At 38.1% G+C, this 23,931-nt stretch overlaps 1 protein-coding gene across 2 annotated transcripts in view; it reads left to right on the forward strand.

Annotated features, from left to right (window-relative positions):
- The window catches only part of NETO1 (neuropilin and tolloid like 1), a 154,536-nt gene that overhangs the window by 68,785 nt on the left and 61,820 nt on the right, over nt 1-23,931 (forward strand). For both annotated transcript variants that reach the window (XM_004387305.2, XM_004387306.1), the window contains exons 5-6: nt 18,916-18,957; nt 19,076-19,203. In XM_004387305.2, the coding sequence (XP_004387362.1) occupies nt 18,916-18,957; nt 19,076-19,203 (170 nt within the window). The remainder of the gene's footprint in view (nt 1-18,915; nt 18,958-19,075; nt 19,204-23,931) is intronic.

A 23,931-nucleotide genomic window follows, 5' to 3' on the forward strand; every position in this document is an offset into this window, starting at 1 on the left:
CACTGTGATCAATTCAAACTGCAGGCACTGTGCACTGCACATTTCAGGAACAAGCTCTCCTGCTACCATCGTTCCTGGGTTTGTTTCATTAAAAAAAAAAAAAATCAAACCTATTTTATATTAATTTGTCATCTTTGTCAAGTCTACATTTATCTTACTTTAATAACTACCAATAAACTAATTCTTTATTCTATTTGCTGTTATTAACAGTGGCACTTGTATATTTTGGTATACACATTAAGGCCTGAAATACTATACTACTAGGCTGTGGCTGGAAGAGCTGGGACTAGTCCCCAGCCCAGGGCAGCTGGTCTCAGGAGTATGCCCTTCACCACGACATCATACTGCCTCCAGGTGGAACAGGAAGAAATCTAACAATCATCTCCTCTTAACCTCTCCTTCAAGACGAACACACACTGATTTAGTTAGACCTAGGTGCAACCAAATTTAAAATACCTCCATAAACAGCTGGATGGCACAGCTTCTTTATGTAGCCAGTAATGCAGTTTACACTCATATTTAAAGTTGCTCTTAAAGTAGTTTGAGATATTCGCAGGGGTGGTTAACCAGTAAGCAAGGTACGCACAGGCTTACTTGGGTTTACTTGGATTTTCTAATCTGTAGTGCGCAGGTTCACATGGGGTTCATCATATCTTTGTTCTGATGAAAAACAGGTGAAATTGTGCACTACAGATTAGCTAGTAAGCACAGGTAAGTCTCTGCATACCTTGCTTATTGGGTAATCTGTCCCTGGGTATTTGGGTAAAAGTGCTGATGATCGCAAAGTGATTTGATTTATGAGACATTAGATTGATTACCTAGGAACTGGGGTTGCTTAATTTATTACACTTAAATCTAAAAAAAAAAGAAAAAAAAAAACCAACAATAACAAAAAAACAAACAAACCAGTTGCTGTGGAATCTAATCCTACTGAAATAGAATCTTTGGGATTGGGGTCCAGAGGCTGAATTTTAATTTGTCGATCAACGGGTATGACTGTGCACTAAAGTGTGAGAATTACTGGTTTGTTGTTGTTAGGTGCTGCTGAGTTGGTTCTGACTCATAGCGACCCTTTGTGCAACAGAATGAATGCTGCCTGATCCCACACCATCCTCACAATTGTAGCTATTGCTTCAGCCACTGTGTCAATCCATCTCGTTGAGGGTCTTTCTCTTTTTTACTGACCATCTACTTTACCACGCATAATGTCCTTCATGAGAGACTGGTCCCTTCTGATAACATGTTAATAATAATAAATCATTAGTTTACTATTGTGATTTATTATACACTAAATTATTTGTCCTCAAATGGCTTTCTCATCAGCCAATTAAGACTCCTGGGATACTTACCATTTGTAAACCCTACTATGGCTTCTAGTAAGAGATAGGGTTCCAGTTCCAGTAGGACTATGACCCAAGGACAGTTAAACTAATCAAATTTAGTAGAGTTAAATTCAAGTTCTTATTATGAAAAGTCATAGTCCTACTCTCAGTGAACTTACCACGTAATAAGGGAGCCAACTCATGAATGTAAACAATTCTAATTTAAGGCCAGTTGTGAGTAGGTCCTAAGAGAATGGTACTCTGGCTCCTGTCAGATCTGCGTGGAGATGCTGGAAAGGCCTTATTATAGAAACAGGCATTTGAGGTTAGTATTAAAAATGGTAGATTTTCAGTAAGCATATATCTGAGGGATGAGTACTTCAGCCATGATGATGGTTTAACAAGGATCCATTTTGAGTGTCAGAGGATATGTTGAGATGACGAGGTAGTCAGTTCTGACTGGCTGCTGACTCTAAGAGGAGTTTTAGGAGATGGGTCTTGAATGGTTGATAGTAAAGCATCTCCAAGAATGTTTAACTTTATTCTGAACTTGCAGGAGCAATTGAATATTTTTGAAGACATTGACTGCATCAAAAGTATATTTTAGACAGTATGGTTAAAAAAAGGAGAGACTGAATTAGGAAGATCAAATGTAACATATTATCTGGTGGTACAGTGGTTAAAAGCTTGGCTGCTAACCAAAATGTTGACAGTTCAAATCCATCAACTGCTCCTTGGAAACCCTATGGGGCAGTGCTTCTCTGTCCTATAGGGTCACTATGAGTTGGAATCGATTCGACAGCAATGAGTTTGTTTTTTTTTTTTGTTGGTTGGTTTTGAAATATTACTAATGGGATAATAGTGGGACCTGAACAAAAGTAATAACTGTACCATATTTTTATGCAAATAACGCATGCCTTCTGTGTTTGTTAGCCAACGACTCCATCTCCCCATGAGGTATTTTCCTATACACCGCTATGCCAATTTGTTTTTTCTTTACAGGTTGCTGTTAAAAAAAAAAAGCATAGAGTACTTATGAAAATACCTTGCAGAAGAAGGGAGTAGTTGGCAAACAAACTTAGACGGCGTGCATTGTGTAAAAATACAGTAAGAACATTTAAGAACAGGATTAGCACGACATGGTTGTTGTGAGACAGGTACAACACAGATGGTGAGAGTGAGAGGAAGTCAGAAGAGTTTCTAAAGTTTAAAGCCTGGATGACTTCAAACTCATTGATGACATTAACCACAATTAGAGAAACTCCTGGAGGAAAGGCAAATAAGGTCAGTTTTAGATTCTAAGGTGATAAATAAGAGGCCTGGTGGTGCAACGATTAAGTGCTCAGCTGCTAAATGAAATGTTGGTGGTTTGAGCCCACCCAGTAGCTCTGCAGGAGAAAAGCCCTGGCTGTTTGCTCCTGTAAAGATTACAGCCTAGGAAACCCTATGGAGCAATTCTACTCTGTCATTCAGGGCTACTATGAGTTGGAATCAACTTGACAGCACAGAACATTAACAAGTATCCAGGCAGAGATGTTGGGCTGGACTGCAATGAAGTGGCTGCCAATTTTGGAGATCTGGAAGGTTCTGGACCATCATGGGTAAGAACATAGCTGTGTAGCCAAAGAGTGTAGGTTAAATACTACCTCCTGATTTTCTGACTCTATGACTCTGGGTGAGTTATTTAACCTTTCTTAAGCTTCAGTTTTCTGGTACTTTGAATGGGAATAATTATATATATTTCATACAGTTATTTCACTACTTACATACCATACATATCATCCAGCAAAGTTCTCCACAAAGTGGTTCATCTATAAAGGCAATTATTAGGATTACAATTCTGATTACAATTGCACTGTTGCAGTCTCCTCAGGAGCACCAACTTCCTTATTGCCTACTATTTGTGAGCTCAGTGCTGGCTGCATAGTTATTGCACAGTGTGAAACTGGGAATCATCTCCCTAGTAGTGGAAGAATGGGCACAAATGAGAGCCAAGAGAAAGAGCACCAAGAGTCAAAACTTTTCAGAACCAAAATTCATGGTCCATTACTAGATTACTTTTTCACTCATTTCATGAAACAGAAATCATCTATCTTGTAGCAGTATAAGTAACTGAAGATAATCAGATAAATGTAGTTTGTAATTCAACCCATCCAGATGAAAGCATTTCAGGAAAGAAGGAAAGAAGTTATATTGTTCCAAGTAGCAGCATGGCTGATGAAAGTTTCTTTTGGAATAAGGAAGCAGGTAAGTTTTTAAGTTGAGGGAAGCTGTCCTTGGAAAAGTGGAGCAGTGAGTACAATAAAATACAATAAAAGGAATCACTGATAGAATGAGATCCTAGAGATTATTCATGGGTTTGGGGGTCAAGGGAAGGTAAAACCATTCAGTGTGAGTGGGTGGAATAGTGAGATGCTCATATCTGGGCAAAAGAGCTGCAACTGTGGATGCAATTTGGAGAAGGAACTTGAAAAGGCAAGTTAAGGAGACCAGTTAGGATTCTGATGTCCTAAGGGGTGAAGGTTGGGTCTAAGAAGGCCATAGTAGATTGGAAAGGGAGGTTGGCAGTGAGAAGGTCTTAAAAAAAAAAATTGACAGTTCTTGGTATCTTTATGATGAAAGGAAAACATGAAGAAAGAGTCAATTTCGTTTCTGAAATTTTCAGCTTTCTCATCAGAAGACTAAAAATTGATAAAAATGAAAAGAAAGTCTAAGGGAGTAAGTCTGGAGGGACCACATCCATCTTACTCTATAAGCAAACAAGGGAGACCTGTTTCCTTTCGACATAATGGAGCCTAAAAATTATGATATTGATTTATATTACTTTAGGCCATTACTCTGGGGAAGCCTTGTATTATTTTCACACTTTTAATGAAATAACCTTAGGTGCACTTACGTTTGAATAGTAGAAAAATGAGCAAGGAGACTGTGGATAGAGTAAGTGTCTCAAAAACAGCTGGGTCTTAAACTGCAATCTGGTAGTAAATGAACCATTGCAAAGTCATTTCATAGTGCAACACCATTTTGACAATTACATAAATATTTTTTGCAATGCCAGTGGAAAGAAATGTCAACATAGCACTATTAAAATTTGAAGACTTATATTTCCATGCACATTTAGAGTTGTATTGGATACAGGCTGGAAGTGTTCTTGGTTCTTAGAATCCTTAGGAGACATTAGATTTGGGTGCAGATGGACCATGGTAGTCCAGCTCTGTCTGGAGCTTCAGGGTCTAATGTTGTTAGTTGCCTCTGAGTCAGCTCCGAGTCATGACGACCTTATGTATAATAGATCCTATGCCATCTTCATGATCATTGGTATGCTCCAGTCCATTGCTATGGCCACTGTGTCAATCCATTTCATTAAGGATTTCCCTCATTTTTGCTGACCCTCTACTTTACCAACCATAATGTCCTTTTCTAGTGATTGGCCTTTCCAATATCATGTCAAAAGTAAGTGACCCAAAGTCTCACTACCCTTGCTTCTAAGGAGCATTCTGGTTGTGTTTCTTCTAAGACTGTTTTGTTTGTTCTTTTGGCAGTCCATGGTATATTCAATTTTGTCAATTCATGGTCTGTAATTCTCCCCAGTTCCCCAAGATGGAGGCTACACTTTCTAGAATATTTCTTTCTTGGAGATGGGGGGGTTTAAGGACTCCTAAACTAGGGCATCCAACCAGTTCATTATGGTTGGAACCCCTGCTGAAAATTTGATTTCTAACAAGTTCCCCGGTGAGGCTAATGCTGCTGGTTAGGGACCAATTCTGAGAACTGCTGGTAGAGCAGTGGTTCTCAAAATTTATTATACATAAGAATCACCTAGGGATCTTGTTAAAATGTAGATTCTGCTTCAGTATATCTGGGGGTGGAAATGCAAATTATCAGCAGGGGTTCAAACAGGAACAAACCGATTAGAAGTCCTGCCCAGACTGACTTTCTCAACATGTAATTCAAATTAGCTACTTGTCTTGGATCACTTACGTTTTCAAGTGGAACGTTCATTAAAGATATTGGTTTCAGTCATCCTTTCAAACCTTCTGAATCACTGTGATAATTGAGAAAACGAGTAGCAGGGGGATGAAAGAGACGCAAGAAATGGAGTGGAAGTATTCGGAATTTTTTGGTAATCATTTGCTTTCCCTTTACATCATATGAAGCCAGATTTCTTAATAGTGAAGAATGCAGATAAGCAATGCTCCATTCAGTTCTCAGAGAGTTACACATATCTAGGAAAGAACTTCTTTCATTGCAAACTGAGACACTAGACACAATGCTTTTTAAATAGCTTCATACATATTTAGATTAGCTGAATTTTACCATTATCCACAATCTTTGTATAATTATGAAACACACTGACAAAAAGAGTTTTTGTACTTCATATATGTTGTTACATATTAAGGGAAAATCGGATATTGTAGGTGTACCCCTCCAATCTCTGCCTCCGTCTTCACATCGACTTCTTCCCTGTGTGCGTATGTGTCTCTTCCTTTTTGTAAGGACATCAGTCATAGGATTTAAGGTCCACCCTAACCCAGTATGGCATATTTGTAAACATGCAGTGACAGCTATGTTATGAATTTTCTGCAGGAGTTCTCCAGCTGAACTCAGGCATTTGGAGAAGTAAGGTGAACTTCTCATTCATCCCGAAGTTAAATGCCATCTAATGAAAATAAGTGCAGTATGCAGAACGGATGGTGAAGCTACATCAATGGCATTTGATTTGTAAATGAATAGTTATAAAGCAGCATTAATACATTAGGTATAATTTTTGAACTAAGATTTTTTTTTTTTTATCCATTTATTTCCCAGGAAGCTAAAATTCTGAGTTGTACTTGGGTGGCATAACTTATATTTACATAGCCTTGTACACTGGCAAATCTATATCACATCCATTATCTATTTGATATTTGCATGACTTGTCTTTGTATCATGTCCCGTTGGTAAGTTTATCCTAATCTTTTAAGAGGCAGTTGAATCCCAGGAAGGTAGAATTCTGTCTGTATTTGTTGTTAGATACATACAGGTTCAGGATTGTTAAATTTTGCAGGTGAACTGGTCTTCAGTGATTTCAATATTTTACCTACTTTTTAATTACTTTTTTATATTTTGGCTTTGCTTTTTAGTCTATTTTGTTTAAAATAATGTAATTGTATCAGCTTTTCTTTTTTAATTGTTTGAATGGTATACCATTGTATGTCGTTTTAGTTTTAGCCTTTCTGCATTGCTATGCCTTGTATGTAACTTTTATCTAAAAAAAGTGTGTGTTTGCCCATTTGGGTTCAAACCACACTCCTGATACCAAAATTTGGATAAATTTCTTGTGGCTGCCATAATGAAGTACTGCAAACTGGGTGGCTTAAAGTGACAGAAATTTATTCTCTCACAGGTTTCAAGGCTAGAAGTCTGAAATTAAGGTGTTGACAGGGTCATCCCTCCTCTGAAGGCTCTCAGGGAGATGCTTGGAGCTTTTAGTGGCTCCCAACAATCCTGGGCTTGTAGCTGTATCACTGTAATCTCTGCCTCTGTCTTCACGTCAGCTTCTTCCCTGTGTGTGTCTTGTGTCCTCTTCTTTTTATAAGGACACCAGTCATAGGATTTAAGGTCCACCCTAATCCAGTATGACCACGTTTTAACTTGATTACATCTGCAAAGAATCTATTTCTAAGATCACATTCACAGGTACCAGGGCTTAGGAGTTGAGCGTATCTTTTGGGAGGACACAAGTCAACTCACCACACTGATTTTTGTGGCTTTGAATGGTAGAGGGATGGCTGCACCTTTCATGTTCTGACCTGGGTGGATGAGCATGAGAATAGTGACTTAAAGTAAGGACTCACTTTTAATGACAAAACTATGGTAACTTCAATCCCTTGCCTAGACTGACAGAAATGCATCCTATTCAAATCATGCCATGGGCAAAATTATGGAAGCTCCATAGACGCATCCAAACTCCCTGAAGGACCAAATTACTGGGCTGAGGGCTATGGGGACCATGGTCTTGGGGAACATCTAGCTCAATTGACATAACATAGTTTATAAAGAAAATGTTCTACATTCTACTTTGGTGAGTAGCATCCTGGGTCTTAAAAGATTCTGAGTGGCCATCTAAGATACTCCACTGGTCTCACCCTGTCTGGAGCACAGGAGAATGAAGAAAACCAAAGTCACAAGGGAAAGATTAGTCCAGAGAACTAATGGACCACAACTACCACAGCTTCCAGCAGACTGAGTCCAGCACAACTAGATGGTGCCCAGCTACCACACCAACTGTTCTGACCAGTTCCATAAAAGAGGGTCCTGGACAGGGCTGGAGAAAAACGTAGAACAAAATGCTAACTCACAAAAAAAAAAAAAAAAAAGACCAGACTTATGGTCTGACGGAGACTGGACAAACCCCAAGAGTATGGCCCCCAGACACCCTTTTAGCTCAGTAATGAAGTCACTTCTGAGGTTCACCTTCAACCAAACATTAGACAGGCCCATAAAGCAAAACGAGACTAAATGGGCACACCAGCCCAGGGGCAAGGGCAAGAAGGCAGGAAGGGACAGGAAAGCTGGTAATGGGGAACCCAAGGTCGAGAAGGGGAGAGTGTTGGCGTGTCGTGAGGTTGGCAACCAGTGTCACAAAACAATATGATTATTAACTGTTTAATGAGAAGCTGGTTTGCTCTGAAAAGCTTCATTTAAAGTACAATAAAAAATAAAATAAAATTCAAATACAATCGGAATTGTACCTCAGGTTGTTACTTGTCCTTCATTGAGACGGAAGGAGCTGAGAGAAGGTTTTGGGAAACTAGAACATGTGAGTGAGTGTCGGGTGGGCAGAGAGGCCTGAGGTACATAAAACAATGAAATCAGGAGCTCCCAAGAGTCACAGCCCTCCTCTGTTCAGAAGAAGAGAAGAGTCTGGCCTGTTTTCAGTGCACCTCCCTGGGACTCCACTTCATTTATTTACTCATGTATAATCTCTGATCAAGTGATTCGACTATAATGATTTGTTTTCTTGTCTTTGAGCATTTTGAGAGACAGATGCTGTCTTTGTATTTGCAGTTTCTAGCACAGACCCTGGCAAATTTTAAATGCCTAACAAGTGTTGAGTAAGAGAATGAGTGAATGCTTGTGAGTAGGGAACAATGAAGTAAATTATGGAATATCAGCCTTGTTGGAATATTATGTGGTTATTTAAAATAATGGTTAAGAAGGCCATGTAGCAACATGGAAACTGTTTTGATCTCATGTCAGTATACAAACTGCTTTATGCCTAAGTAAAATTATGCATGTGTGAACTAAAAAGGAATATGGAAAACTGAAGAATTGTATATAGGTAGTGGAATTGTGGGTGCCTTCCTTTCTGGCTGGTTCTTTAATCTCCTTTGTTGTGTGTTGTGCAATAAACATAAAAGACAACAAAAAATAAAATTAAAATATATATTTATTATAAATAACATGCCATGGGAATTTCTGGGGTATATCATGAGGTGCCATATGCAGGCCCACATGCCAGTCCACTGGCTAGCAGCATTTGACATTTTGCATCTGCCCTTTTCTGATTCCCATGATGGTTCCACTGGCTCGTGTGCATGCCAACACCTGGCATAAAACCCCAGCGTCCTTGCCAAAGGCACTGACTGTGGATGGGCCCAGAGTTGCCAAACTCAAGGCAGTTCCACCTCTGTTTAGCAGGGGCTGGGACTCATCAGATGCACTGGAAGGAAAAGGATCTTGCTTTGAACTATATTTGTGAGTTTGTACAGCTTTTTTGCTTTCTTATTATATTTATTTAGGTGATATCGCCACATGATGGTTATATTCAAATTTTTCAATAAAAATTGAGAAAATATAATTTAAAATATATATTTAATTTTCAGCTACATAATCAGAAGAAAGAGGTTAATATGAAGATAATGGCACACCCATCACTATCATGCCTGCCCTTGCACACACACATACACACACACAGTCACTACCTCATGCCACCAACACTCTGAGTTCTTGGCATGTCAAATCCAGGGGCATTCTCCTCTGCATCTTTGTGCCACGCTTGCTAACCCCTATCCATAAACAATGCTGGTAGTTGTTCCTAGGCTCACGCAGTCTCATGAAAAGTCATTTCTTGCCCTCCCACTTCTAGGAATAAAATCTCAGACTCAGTCCCATGGCTACCTGCCATGCTCTCTGCTCTAATATCTTCAGTGGTGAACAATTCCTCCCTTTTCTCAATACTATACAATACTTTCTGTGCAGACCAATAAGCATGAATGTATATCAGGGAGGGGAGTGTATCTTAGTTATCTAGCGCTGTTATAACAGAAATACCACAAGTGGATGGCTTTAACAAAGAAAAATTTATTCTCTCACAGTTTATAAGGCTAGAAGTCCGAAGTCAGGGTGCCAGCTCTAGGGGAAGGCTTTCTCTCTCCATTGGCTCTGGGAGAATGTAATTTTCTCCTTTCAGTAGCTGTGATTGGCTTAAACACTTTGCATTGACATGGTCTCATTAATATAACAAAGAAAACTGTATTCCTAAATGAGATTATATCCACATGTACAGGGGTTACTATTCCAGCGTATATTTTGGGGGACACAATTCAATCCATAACAGAATACATTTTATATTAAATTAGAAAAAAGAAGTTCCAGCATACAAATTCTGTGTCCACATTCAGTCCCTCAGGAAAACAAACCCAAAATAAGCAGCTGTAATTACCAATCCCGTACTTGCAGAAAATAATATACCCTTAAAATATGTTCAAATCATTGTGTTAGGAATTTTGTTACTACAACGTTACCACTACACAAGATTGAAATAAATTGGATTGTTAAAATAATATGATGACACAAACTAGTACGGCAATGTCAAGATTTTTTTTTTTGCATTGATTTTTAAGTTTTATTTCAAACATCATTTCAACTTAGTCAACTGATTTAAAAAATGACAAACACCACGGTTTTCCGTTTTCAGTAGGAAGAAAGGGATCACCGCAATGGTGAGTTAATTAATGTTTTTCTATAAAATATTATTGCTAGATTATTTCACAAGATTTTTGAAGATTTATGAACAATGCTATAACATGCCTTTAGTTTCCTCAAGTTTTAAATGTGATGTCATGAATATACAACACTTTCAAGGCCATTCAAAAATTCTAGACATTTATGCAAAGCCATAACAAATAGTAGAGATTCTTAGGTAACTCAGGAAATGGTAAGGGTTTTCAGTAATACTGCTTTCAAGATCTACTTTTCAGTAAGAGGGTAATAATAAGGAGAATGGCATAATTCAGGATTTCTGAGGTGTGGGAATTTGGGGAAAGTATTGATTAACTTTTTCTAAGACTAGCCTGTCTGGTAGCCAACCTGTGCATTGCAAACATATGAAAGTTGTTCTCTCCAATCCAGAGGTTTTGTAGAAATAGTCACATGGCCCGGCCGGCAATTACATTCATCCGTTAACTGTTGTGTTCTAGGAATACTCCTGTGTTCTGTGATATAATGGCATACTTGAGCCACAAAAGCCTAAACCAACAACATTCTCATTCTAGCTGAGAAGATGAAGTTTCAGAAAGATTAGTGATTTGCTCCAAGTTAAAGAGCTAAATCTGGGACTGTTTAGGTCTTCGGTTAAAATAGGCTACATTTTCTCAAAGTTGTTCAACCCCCATTTCGTTCATTTACAAGATGAAGTAACCTCTGATTTGACTCAGTCGTAGCCTATCAGATACACAAGAACTTACAGAGAGTCCATCTGTGATATGACTAGCATTGTAGAAACTTCCTTGGGTTATGGATAAAATAAACACATTGCATGGGCCTGAATTACTAAATTGTAACAGAGTTTTGTTGATGGGAGGCTTGTACCTATGATTCAAAGTTGGGGTTGGTTAGGACAGAAGTTCTGAAACTTTTTGGTCTCAGATCCCCTATCCTCTCTTAAAAATTATTGAAGACATCACTGTGCTTTAGTTTATATGGTTATATCATTGGATATTTATCATGTTGACATTTAAACTGAGAAGAATTTAAATATCTATTTATTGATTCATATAAAATAACAATAATGAACTAGTTATGTGTTGACATAAACAACATATTTTTTATGAAAACATTGATAAATATTAATTCATAAATATTAAAATACAAGTTAGAATAATATCATTGTTTCCCATTTTTGCAAATCTATTTTATGTCTGGCTCATTAGAAGACAACTGGATTCTCACATTTTCTTCTGTATTGAATCTGTTGCAGAAGTTGAGGTACATGGAGAAAACCTAGCCCTACAGAGATATGTAGTTGGAAAAGGCAAGAGTATTTTAAGAGATAAGAGTAGCTATTCTTCTTTAATACTACAGCAAACTTCAACAAGTGATAGTTTCTTACAGTTTAGTTGCAGTGGGGAATCTGAAACTATATCTAAGTGAATTTTTCCTATTTGGTTACACTGACAACCATTAATCTATTTTACTTTTCAAATGACTCCTTTACTCATGCATGGTTGTATAACATCATGAAGTAGTCATTTGGCAAAACATTGGATGACGAGTTTTGCCAGTCTTCCAAATGTTGACATATTGCATTATTCAGTATCAAAAATCATGTTTGTTCATAACACCAACAATCTCATTTAAAAGGTCTGTAGTTATTGGGAAGCTGTCAAATGTATACTGGCAGATACCTTTCCCGTTGCTTGAAGCTTGCACTGTATCGTTGGCAACAAATACTGTTAGCTGTTTTCCATAAAGTGAACAAATTTGCTTGGTTCATTTTCAAGAAAATGTCTGCCAAATACCCCAATCTTAGTAATCATGCCTTTACTTAATAATCAAGCAAAAATGATGTTTCATGAAAAAGTGAGTAGTTCAGCTCTTAATTCAATTTACTCAAGAAAACCATCATCCATTTCAGCCTGCAGCAGAACTGCCTTAAGCATTCTCAACATGTCATCCTACTGAATGTTTAAAAAACATGGACTCAAGAATTGAAATTTAAAAAGTAATAATATTTCCTGCTTCACCAAGGAGTAAAATAATTTTTGTGTTTTGTTTTCTCACAAAGGCATGGCAGTTATTTATACAGTGAATACTACTGGTAAGGTTTGGTGCCACTGCCTTGCTTTGTGCTAAGGCCTCGGCAGTTGTGTCCACTATTGCTTTTGCACTATCAATGCAGACATCCATAAAGGTGTTCCAGTGTAGCATTTACATAAAAGAGGATCTTCGCTGTTAAGTCCATGCTGACGCTGGACTAATGCAAGCAAAATAAGCAAGCCTGGCCACATCTGTAAGTTCGTCCATTTTGTTAGATAGCAGAAAAATTCTGCAGACGCAGTGTTAACTCTGTCTTCACATTTACAGCTAAATCTTTAAATTAATGAGTTGCTGTATGGTTGGAAATTGGCAGTGTTCTGACTTCTTTGATTGACGTGCCACCCAGCAAGAGTTCAGCAATGGCAACTGAGAACAACTTATTAGTTTCTCTGCTGTTGTGTGTGCTTCTTCAGCTAGTCCAATGCAATAATTTACTCTATGAGATGTGTCGACGACTTTCTCATTTCTACTTTGAAACAGTGTTTGGCTTTTAATGAACTAATTATGTCTACATTCATAATACCCAATACTTAAACAAAAACTCTTTATTGTCTCAACATAATGCTGAACTAAACTGTCACAGTAAAATTATTACAAAAAGTTTTGTGCCTAAATCACAACAAGGTAAATTATTAACATGTATAAAGCTGACAGAAGAATTGATGTATTTGAACTCTGGTGCTGGCAAAGAATATTGAATACACTATGGACTGCCAAAAGAATGAACAAATAAGTCTTAGAAGAAATACAATCAGAATGTTGCTTTGCAGTGAGGATGACGAGACTTCAACTGCCTTACTTTGTACACATCATCAAGAAAGAGCAATCACTAGAAAAGGACATCATGATTGGTAAATTAGAGGGTCAGAGAAAGTGAAGGAAATCATCAATGAGATAGACTGATACAATAGCAGCAACAATGGGCTCAAACATACCAATGATTACCAAGATGACACAAGACTGGGCAAGGTTTTCTTTGGCCGTATGTAGGGTCACAATGATTGGGAGCTGACTCAATGGCAGCTAACAACAACAATAACAAAGCTGAATGAAAGATAGCTTTTGTCATAGTTTCATTTTATGTACAGTTTTTCATATTTTATTTGGAGTAGATTCCTTCCATAAGTAAAAGTCCTCTTTGATATGTCAGTTTCATCTTTCTCTCCAACTTTAGACGTAGAGGGTATAGCTTAATTGAGAAAGTGAGTCTTTCAATCATCCTTCCCTAAGACAAATATCTATTCTTAACTGTAAGAAAAATATATCACAAATAAATATATCTTATTTAAGAGAAACTATTATTATATTCCATATTAGTTACAGTTTTAGGGCAAATTTAAACATTTAGAAAAGTTTTCAAATTTAAAAAATAAATATAATTACAAAATAAATCAGAAAATGTACTTAATTCTTGTTGTCTTTCCATGTAGACACAAGGAAAACATTGAGCTTTCAATATAACAATGTATTGGACAAAAATGGGGTTATCAGAGGGAACTGAAGGTAGCCAGTAAGTGCTCAGGAAAACCACTGAGAACAAACTGGGTTAATCTCTGAAAATTCACATAAATTATACCCTAAACACACTACCTTAGAATATTCTTGAAAACACAATACACAGGCCAATACTTCGTTAGCTGAAATAGTAATGTCATCACATGTCATGTAGGATCTGGAATACTCTGCCATACATTCTTGAGACAATGAGAGTGAAAAGAAACAAATAACACATTATTGTCATTATGAAAATTGTTTGATCTTTGGGTCCCATGAAAGGGTCTCATGGATTCGTGGGGTCTCCTGACCGCTCCTTGAGCCCCTCTGAGTTAGAGGAATAATAATTGCAATAACATTAAAAAAAAAAATCAGTGTTGTTGTTGGGTGCTGTTGTTGTTGGACAACCCCATGTGACAGAATAGAACGGCCCCATAGGGGTTTCCTAGGCTGTAATCTATATGGAAGCAGATTGCCAGGTCTTTCTTCCATGGAGCCACTGGGTGGGTTCAAACTGCCAACCTTTCAGTTAGCAGCTGAGAGCTTAATTGTTACACCACCAAGGCTCCTAAAATCTCAGTAATTTCACATAATTGAAGTTTATTTCTCATTCATGTCAAATCAGAGGCAAAGAAGAGGCTGTGCTCCAAATACTTATTTAGGTATTAAGTCGGATGGAGTTCTGCACCATCCATGTATGACTTCTGAGGTTGACCATGGAAGAAACAGAGAGCACAGGATTTTTCAAGAAGTTTTTATGCACTCAGCCTGCGAGTAAATTCAACTTTTTTGTCCACATTTCGTTAGCCATAACTCAATTATATGGACACCTACAGTTGCAAGGGAGGCCAGGAAGCATGGTCTAGTTGTGTGCCCAGGAAGAAAGACATATGATTTTGGTAAACAGGAGGCTCCAGTCTCTAATACAATGTCTAATTTGATGTATTTACATCAAATATATAAATATATCAACAATATAAGAAAATCAACTTGTGGTAAAATAAAAATATCCTTTTATATACAGAGGAGTATGTTAAATATTTATTCGATAATTTTTTTGTGCAACTACTATGCTCACACACTGTTCTAGATCTTAGGTAGAAAGAGAAGTATGAGAGATAAAGTCTTTCATAGTGCCCAATTTGTTATAGCCAAAAAACCCACTGCCGTGGAGTCGATTCCAACTCGTTATAGTCTGGAGGGAGTAAATGATCAATAAAAAGTTAACAAGCAAGTAGCAAAACAATTCCAAATTGTGATAAGAATCAGGAAGGGAGAGAAGAAAATATAAGCCAATGGTACTTTAGAGAGGGTGGTCAAGGAAAGCCTCTCTCAGAAAATAACATTTGAGATAAGAGCTGTAAAATGAGAAAGATCCAGCTATGGGAAGACCTGGGGAAAGGCACTGTAGACAGAGGGAAGAGCAAGTCCAAAGTCTGGAGGATGGGGAGAGAAAGCCTTTAGTGTTTGAGAAATAGAAGAGGGTCAGTGTGGTTGGGGAGGAAAGCACAGGACAAGCAGGAAAGGTAGCTTGGGCCAGGTGGGCAGGGGCAAGAGCCACAAGGTGTGATGTTGTCGTTGTTGTGTGTAGAACTGCCCTCGTTAGGTTTTCTTGGCTGTAATCTTTACAAGGAAACCCTGGTGGCGTAGTGGTTACGAGTTCAGCTGCTGACCAAAAGGTCAGCAGTTTGAATACACCAGGTGCTTTCTGGAAACCCTATGGGGCGGTTCTACTCCGTCCTGTAGGGTTGCTGTGAGTCGGAATCAACTCGACAGCAATGAGTTTGGTTTTGGTTTTGGGTTTTTAATCCTTACGAAAGCAGATCACCAGGTTTTTCTCCCACAGAGCCACTGGGTGGGTTAGAACCACCAACCTTTTGGCTAGCAGCCAGGGGCTTAACCATTGCACCACTAGGGCTCCTTACAGGACATGCTAGTCCTTCTAAAAGACTTGTGATTTTATTCTAAATACAGTGAAAAGCCAGGTAAGTATCATGATTTGATTTATATTCTTAAAAGTTTATTCAAGTTGCTTAGTGGAGAATAGATGTGAGGAGATTCAAAATGGAAGATTAGTAAGTCTGACTTTACCCTGCTTCTGCATAATAATTTATGCCATTGTCCCCAGACAACCTTGGACAATAACTCAATCTTAACATACTTAACATTCAATTTAGATTCTTCTATTATTATTTTGCTGTTTGTTTGTTTTTGCAGGTCGTATAGGCCATATATTATTGTGGTATTACCAATGGCTAATTCAAATGGAATTGCAAAAGCACTTCATTTTTTCCTGTTTTCTTTTTTTAAACCATCAGTGCTTTCACCATTAATACATAGACAAGAATAAATGATAAATTCTCAGGACCGGCATTTCTCCCAAAGTTGTCTGGCATGAGTTATAAAACTGAAAAATTTTAACCTTCAAAGTAGAAAATAGAGTATCAACTACATTTCCATAAGAATCATAAGAACAGCCATGTAAAGCCGAAACATTCTAATCAAGAAACAGATAATGAGTAATGATAATGAACATAATTAAACAGTATGCAAAATAGTAGAAAGGATATAATGACTAAGCAAGAATCTTATTCTTTCAGTGGGGAAGCTTGAGGTAGAAATAAGGAAAATATGGATGGGTCTCTTCAATGTCAAGGAACCTGTTCAATGCTGACATCGATCTAGGTAGTCCTATACAAAACAGAGTTCTCTTTTTGCACACAGTGAGGTACTAAATACGTATTTATTGGAAGAATAACCAACAATTTGTTGATTTAGTTGAAGGAATAAAATCCCTACTAGGAGGTAACTAAAATCAAACCAAACCTGTTGCCGTCGAGTCGATTCTGACTCATAGCGACCCTGTAGGACAGAGCAGAACTTCCCCATAGAGTTTTCAAGGAGCGCCTTGTGGATTTGAAATGCCGACCTTTTGGTTAGCAGCCATATCTCTCAACCACTATGCTACTATGCCATGTAGCCTGGTCCAAATTAATTACGGATATTCTCATTTCTGCTTTTTTCATGGAAATTTCACGTGAGTATTTTTCCTTTCTTTTTTCTTTTTTCTTTTCAGAAAGGTCAAAGAACAGTTTCCAAAGAGTTGTGTAAGGGAGTTTTTCTCTTGATTCATTTATTAACACATTCCAATAGTGTCTTATGGAGCACAGTTCTACACTGACATACATGGGGTCAGTATGAGTCAGAATCAGCACAAAAAGCAACAAGGTTTTTGTTTTGTTTTATTCTTTGTTTAAAAATGTCTTAAAATGAGCCTAAATACCTAATATAACTAGGTTGTAGCATGGATAATTTAGGTCTTTCAGTTGCAACAGATTCACATACATCAGTGTTTGATGACAACAACAAAAGTAACAAATCTGTGATGTAGGTAACTAAACTAATATGATCAGCTTGCAGTTACGGTTTAGTGCACCCAGGCGCACAGACATTCAGACAGACACGCTTAGATACACATGTACATACAGCAAGCACGACCAGTCTTAATAACCACAAATGTTCCCTTTAGAGATAGCTCTACCCTTTCATATTTCCGTCCTAAACCATTGCTGAGCAATGCCTCAGAAAATATTTCTAACTTATTAAGATTTTTTAATTTATAGCTAATACAATAGTAGTATGAATGAATTCGATTTCACAGTCACCTTTTAAATTTGATATTGAGCATCTCCAAGATAAAATCATAACCATTGATGCCTTCACCCATAAGTAAAAGAAAATCCAATTCAAAGTAGCTGATGCTACAAGAATGTGCACATGCACTGTTTCAAAAAGCAAAAATCCCTGAGACGTGCACATCCAGAACAGGTTAATACAGTGCCTCAGTGACACCCTTAAGGACTCAGGGTCCTCCATGTTTTCATTCTTCTCCACGTCAGAGTAAGCGTTTCCTTACGATGGCACCTCTCAACATCAGAGGAAACGCTGGTGGTGCAGTAGTTAAGAGCTACTGCTGCTAACCAAAAGGTCAGCAGTTCGAATCCACCAGGTGCTCCTTGGAAACCCTATGGGGCAGCTCTACTCTGTCCTGCAGGGTCAGTATGAGTTGGAATCAACTTGGCAGCAATTGTTTTTTTCTCAACATCAGAAGATGACAACTGCCTTGATGCCTAAGGGCCCCGAAAGGACTACAAAATGAGCCAGTAAAACTTTAGATGTCTTGTTTCTCTAAGACTGAGGAAAACTTTCTCAGAAGCCCTCTAACAGACTTACCTTTCAATTTCATTGGCTCCATACCTGTGTCACAATCAATTCCAGAAAATGGGAATGAAACCACCATTGTTGGTTTATGACAAGTAAGATGCCCTGGAGGCTCCTGATAAAGTAAGCCTTCTGGAAGTATGTAACTGAGCAGAGAAAGATACTTGAACCTAGTATTTATTTGAGAGAAAGACTGAGGAATGCCTGGATGTTGAGTACACTAAGTAGCATACTGAGAAATACTCTGAAAACTAGTCTAGTATGCAACATCAATGAAGAGGATATGACGAAAACAGGATAGTGCAGTAAGCTAGGTAAAGAAGGAGCCCTCAATGTTACATCTTAACTTTGTGCTTCCAATATTTCAGTTAAAAATTGTTTCAACAATTTACAGACTTTTTTCAATCAAACAAAATAATCATATCTAGAACAGATTAAAGTTCACCCAAATGCTAACTAACCTATCGATATGTTTTACAAAAACATCTGCTATCCGGTTATGGAGCTGTAGGTAATCAGTAAATATTTTCTTTGATGATTAGATGAAGGAATAACTTTGGATGATTTTTTAAAGATGGCTTCTTCTGTATTGAGAAAAACCCTGCAGTAATAATATGTTTCATAAGTTAACGTTTCAGTCATGACATTTTCATGCATTTTTATTTAATAAAAATTAAACTAACAATTTTGTTTTCCTTAATATGCATATTTTGGGCAGGTTAATGGGATGTTATTCAATATTATTTTAAGTGATAAATGCAGAATAGGACTAACTGTGTTTTTCTCAATTTTTAAGATCCTGACTTTAAGGACCTTGGCGTTTTGAAACCATTACCAGGTTGGTAAACTAAATATTTAATAATGTTCAGAGACCATTGCTTTCTGCTATGAAATATACTGTTGGTTTATTATTCAAGCTCCATTTTTGTATGTTTGTTTGGCATTTTGTTATTTAGCTTGTGAGTTTGAGATGGGCGGCCCCGAAGGGATCGTGGAGTCTGTGCAAATTATGAAGGAAGGCAAAGCTTCTGCTAGTGAGGCCGTCGATTGCAAATGGTACATCCGAGCACCGCCACGTTCCAAGGTCAGTCTCAGGGTGAACTGGATTTCAGGATCAATTTGAAATGTGTCTAGACCGTGCATTTCTCTGAGCCCACTGGAAATGCTCAGTACGTTTCAGAGTGTGAACAGAAGCTTTTCTTTAATTTTGGTTTTCAAATGCAACTTGTCCTTCCCTGTTTGATGTAACTTCCAGTGCCATGAATAGCGTTATATAGATTGTGCTGTAGAGAGCATTGAATAACCTGTGTTAGAGACTCTAAATTAAGTCTACCTCTATGAAAATTGGACTGAAATGTTATAAATTAGCTATAATTACATTTATGCCCTTATTGTCAATATCTGCAGGGTTTTTTTTCTCCCTAGCCTAGAATTATATCTGTGGAGGAAATTGTCCATATTTGCCAACTCATATCTCTGGCATATAAAATAAATGTATCACGTTTGGAGACGGCAGTGAACAGGACCTAGAAGAGCCTACGACCTTCTGAAGGAGACATTCACTACTTAACTACCTGTTAAGCTCCTTTTGATTGCTGTTTTGAAGAAACGTGGGCCCAGTATTATCAGGTCCTCCATTTTTTTCATAAGCAGCCAGAAATCAGAAAACTAGATATTATATGGATTAGCTTGATATTTAAAAGTTGGCAATACATTTTAAAAATTAAACGCTGAACATATGATGGGCCAGATTCAGACTCAGGCCACTATTTTGGAAACATTTCTTTAGAACAAGCATATTCATTCTGTTGTGGAGGTATCTGAAGAAATATTGGGGATGAGCAATTTCGTGCCCGCAGCTCTCATTGGTGTAGAATTTTGGGTGTTTTCTTATTCTCCTCCCTTGATTCTCCTTCCTCAGTTTTAGAGTATAGTTTCAACTAAGCATTATTGATTTATTAGAACTGCAGTTGACTATTTTATTGTGATTGAAACCGTTCATTATTTAATTAATTGCTCTAGTGACTCTATAAATTGCCAAGCACCAGGCTAGATGCTGGAGCTGGAGAGATGAAAAGGCACAGTGACGCCTCCTCACGTTTACAGTTTAGTTCTTAGACATGTAAACAAAATTTTCCAATCGATAAGAGCGGTAATAAGGGTGAGGAAAAAGGCCACTTTTACTTGCGAGATTAAGTCAAAGACGGAATCAGATAACATCCAGAGATATAATGAGATATAAGGAGAAATACTATTGTGACAGGAAGACAAGTTGAGACAGAGTTTCTAGACAAGGTAATAGCATCTGTGAAGTCATGGAACCATAGTAGAGTATGCTTGCTGTCTCAGTCATCTGGTGCTGCTTTAACAGAAATACCACGAGTGGATGGTTTTAACAAAGAGAAATTTATTCTCTCACAGTCCAGTAGGCTACAAGTCTAAATTCAGGGCATCAGCTCCAGGGGAACGCTTTCTCCGTCTGCTCTGGAGGAAGGTCCTTGTGATGCATCAGTCTTCCCTTGGTCTGGGAGCTTCTCTACGCAGGAACCTCAGGTCCAAAGGACACGCTCTGCTCCCAGCACTGCTTTCTTGATGGTATGAGGCTCCCATGTGTCTCTGCTCACTTCTCTCCTTTATATCTCAAAAGAGATTGCATTAAGACTACTCTTGTCAGCCTCATCAGTATAACCTCATCATAGTGACAGAGTTTACAAACACATAAGGAAATCACATCAGATAACACAATCATACAATGCTGGGAATCGTGACCCAGCCAAGCTGACAAATATTTTTGGGGGACACAACTCAATTCATGACACTTGCTTTTTTGTGAATTAAAGTCATGCATGTGACTAAATAAAAGCATGGGAATGGAGGGGGTGGGGGGCAGTAAGTCATGAAGCCCAAGGTCTCTGTAGGTCTCTCTAAAGATCTTAGACTTTATCCTGAGTGTACTGAGAGTATATGAAAGAGTTAGAAGCAGGAAATCGATGCGATCAGATTTTTATTTTAGAATAATGACTGCTCTGGGGAGAAAGGAAATAGTAGTTAACACTACAAGGAGAAAACTCAATAGGAAGCAGTGGCAGGAATCCAGGTGGCTTGGACAAGGTTATGAGGGCAGACAGATTGTTGTTGTTGTTGTAGTTAGTTGTCATCAAGCCAGCTCCAACTCATGGAGACCTTATAAAACGGAACGAAACGTTGCCTGGTGTGTGCATCATCGTCATGATCGTTGGTGTGGTTGAGTCCCTTGTGGCAGCTATTGTGTCAGTCCACCTCATTGAGGGTTTCTCTGTTTTCCTTGGCCCTCTCCTTTACCATGCATGATGTTCTCCTCTCTCAGGTCTTTCCTGATGACATGTCCAAAGTAAACAGGTTGAAATCTCACCATTCTCACTTCGAAGGAGCATTCTACTTGTATTTCTTCTAAGACTGGTCATTCTTTTGGCAGTCTACATATTAGGAAACATTGAAGATAGATAACAGTAGAATTTGGTGACTGCATATTCAGGGTGAGGGAAAAAAAGTCACCTTTGAGGGAGTTGTGTGCCAGGAAATATTTGTATCTTTCTTCATTTGACTTTCATCTGGAGTTGGCATATAAAATGAAGTGTGATAGATTCTTCCCCAAACCTCCAGTTACAGAAATTCAGAGATCCAGGTCCAAGTTCCAGCATTGCCACCTGCAGGTCTCTTTACATGTGTGCAAACTCTTGAAAAAGTTAACTTCATCATGAAGAGAAACAGTGATTCCCCCTCTTTCTTTATCAAAGGATGTTGGTTACATAATGTCCCTGGGTGGCACAAAGCATTAAGCACTTGGCTACTAGCTGAAAGGTTGGTGGTTTGAACCCACCCAGAGGCACCTCAGAAAACAGGCCCGGTGGTCTGCTTCTAAAAGGTCACTTGCCTGAAAACCCTGTGGAGCAGTTCAACTCTGCACACATGGGGTCACCGACACTGGTAATATAAAACTGTAGATACCCACTACATAGATCATAAGGGGGTGGAGTGACAGTTCATTTGCTTCATTATCACATGTGAGTGGAATTTATTTTTCTTAAACTCTATTAATAGAAAAATTGTTTAAGATTCTTTTTTCAGTAGGATGCAGGTGAGCCCCACATTACTGCTATGCCCAGTATCTCTGTCACTGAAGTTTTAAAGTAACGGTTTTATGAGTGTAAGCACACATACCCTTCTCTCCCAGCTGGTAAATAGGCTGTCTTTCATGCAATCCCAGTCAACAATACCAGACATACCTCTCTGTTACAGAACTTAGCATTCTGTGACCCAAACGGGAAGTTGCCTGCAGAGCTGGGCCAAGGTGGCTGTATTGTGACAGGCTTTCTCTGTTAAGTTAAAAGAAGTGGCTTTGAATAAACGTGGAGAAAAGCAAGAACCGGAGATCACTGCTTATGTAGGTTTTCTATTTTTATGGACTTCCTAGCTGCTCATGAGAATAGACGATCAAAACAAAACACAAGTTCAACATGAAATGGCTCATGGTGAACATTTGAAATGATAACTGGTCATTGAACCATAATTCACAATGAATGTGCTAAATTGCTCACATGGGTGATATTAAAATTCATATAAATTGCATATTTCTTCTCAGCCTTTTGACAAATGGAAAATAGAATATCTGACATCTCCTTTGAGAACAGTAATATAGATTGTACATTTTTAATTAGATTGTGATTAATGCAGATATTCTAGAGTTTGGAATGCCAGAGCCAGAAAGGACAATGGAAATCTTTAGTAACTGGTTATCTCATTTGACAAATGAATAAGCTGAGTCGGAAAAATGAAGTTCTAGATGGATTAACAATAGGTTGTAGGAATATGCTTCCGTAAGCAAGTGCTTTGGTATGCATACAGATTCTAGAGCAAGGGTAGTGGAAGGGTATGTGTCTAGTTCTGAATCTGGTCCAGGAAAGAGCTATCAGAAGAGAATGATGGACGAGCAAATTATGATGACTATTTCAATGCTAATTCTGTGAAGGTTAGGGCTTTATTACCTTTAGATACCCAGTGCCAAGTGGAATATCTGCCACTCAATTAAAACTCATAAACTGATTTATAGGTAGAAGAAAGGATATAATAGCAGTCTTCAAATATGTGAAGGACTATCCTATGGGAGAAGGATAAGACTTCTTACTGTCATAAGAAAGAAGACAATCCGCATAGCTGGAAGTGCCAAAATTTATCTGGAGCTTTGAAGCTAGAGGAATATAGCTTTTGATGCAGTATAGGAAAGGTTTTTTTTTCTTATAATGGAGCTGTCCAAAGATCAACTGAGATTCACAGGAGGAAGCCAAGCAGAGTTCGGCAGCGAGTTTGTATAGTAATTAAAAAGTCAAGTGATTTTTTTTTTTTTTTTGGCATAGATAATATTAAAGTCCTTTCAAAACCAAATTCTGTGAATCTGTGATAAGTGACTTGCCCAAATATTTGGTTAATTAGTATTATGGATTGAATTGTGTCCCCCAAAAATGTGTGTCAACTTGTCTAGGCCATGATTCCCAGTATTGTGTGGTTGTCCACTATTTTGTGATCTGATGTGATTATCCTACGTGTTGTAAATCCTAGCCTCTATTATGTTAACGAGACAGGATTAGAGGCAGTTATGTTAATGAGGCAGGACAAATCTACAGGATTAAGTTGTGTCTTGAGTCAATTTCTTTTGAGATAGAAAGAAGTGAGCTGAGAGGAGAGGGACTTCCTACCACTAAGAAAGAAGAACCAGGAATTGAGTGTGTCCTTTGAATTCAGGGTCCCTGCACTGAGAAACTCCTAGACCTAGGGG

The sequence above is a fragment of the Trichechus manatus genome, unplaced genomic scaffold, assembly GCF_000243295.1.
Source record: "Trichechus manatus latirostris isolate Lorelei unplaced genomic scaffold, TriManLat1.0 scaffold00183, whole genome shotgun sequence".
NCBI classification, from domain to species: Eukaryota; Metazoa; Chordata; class Mammalia; order Sirenia; family Trichechidae; genus Trichechus; species Trichechus manatus.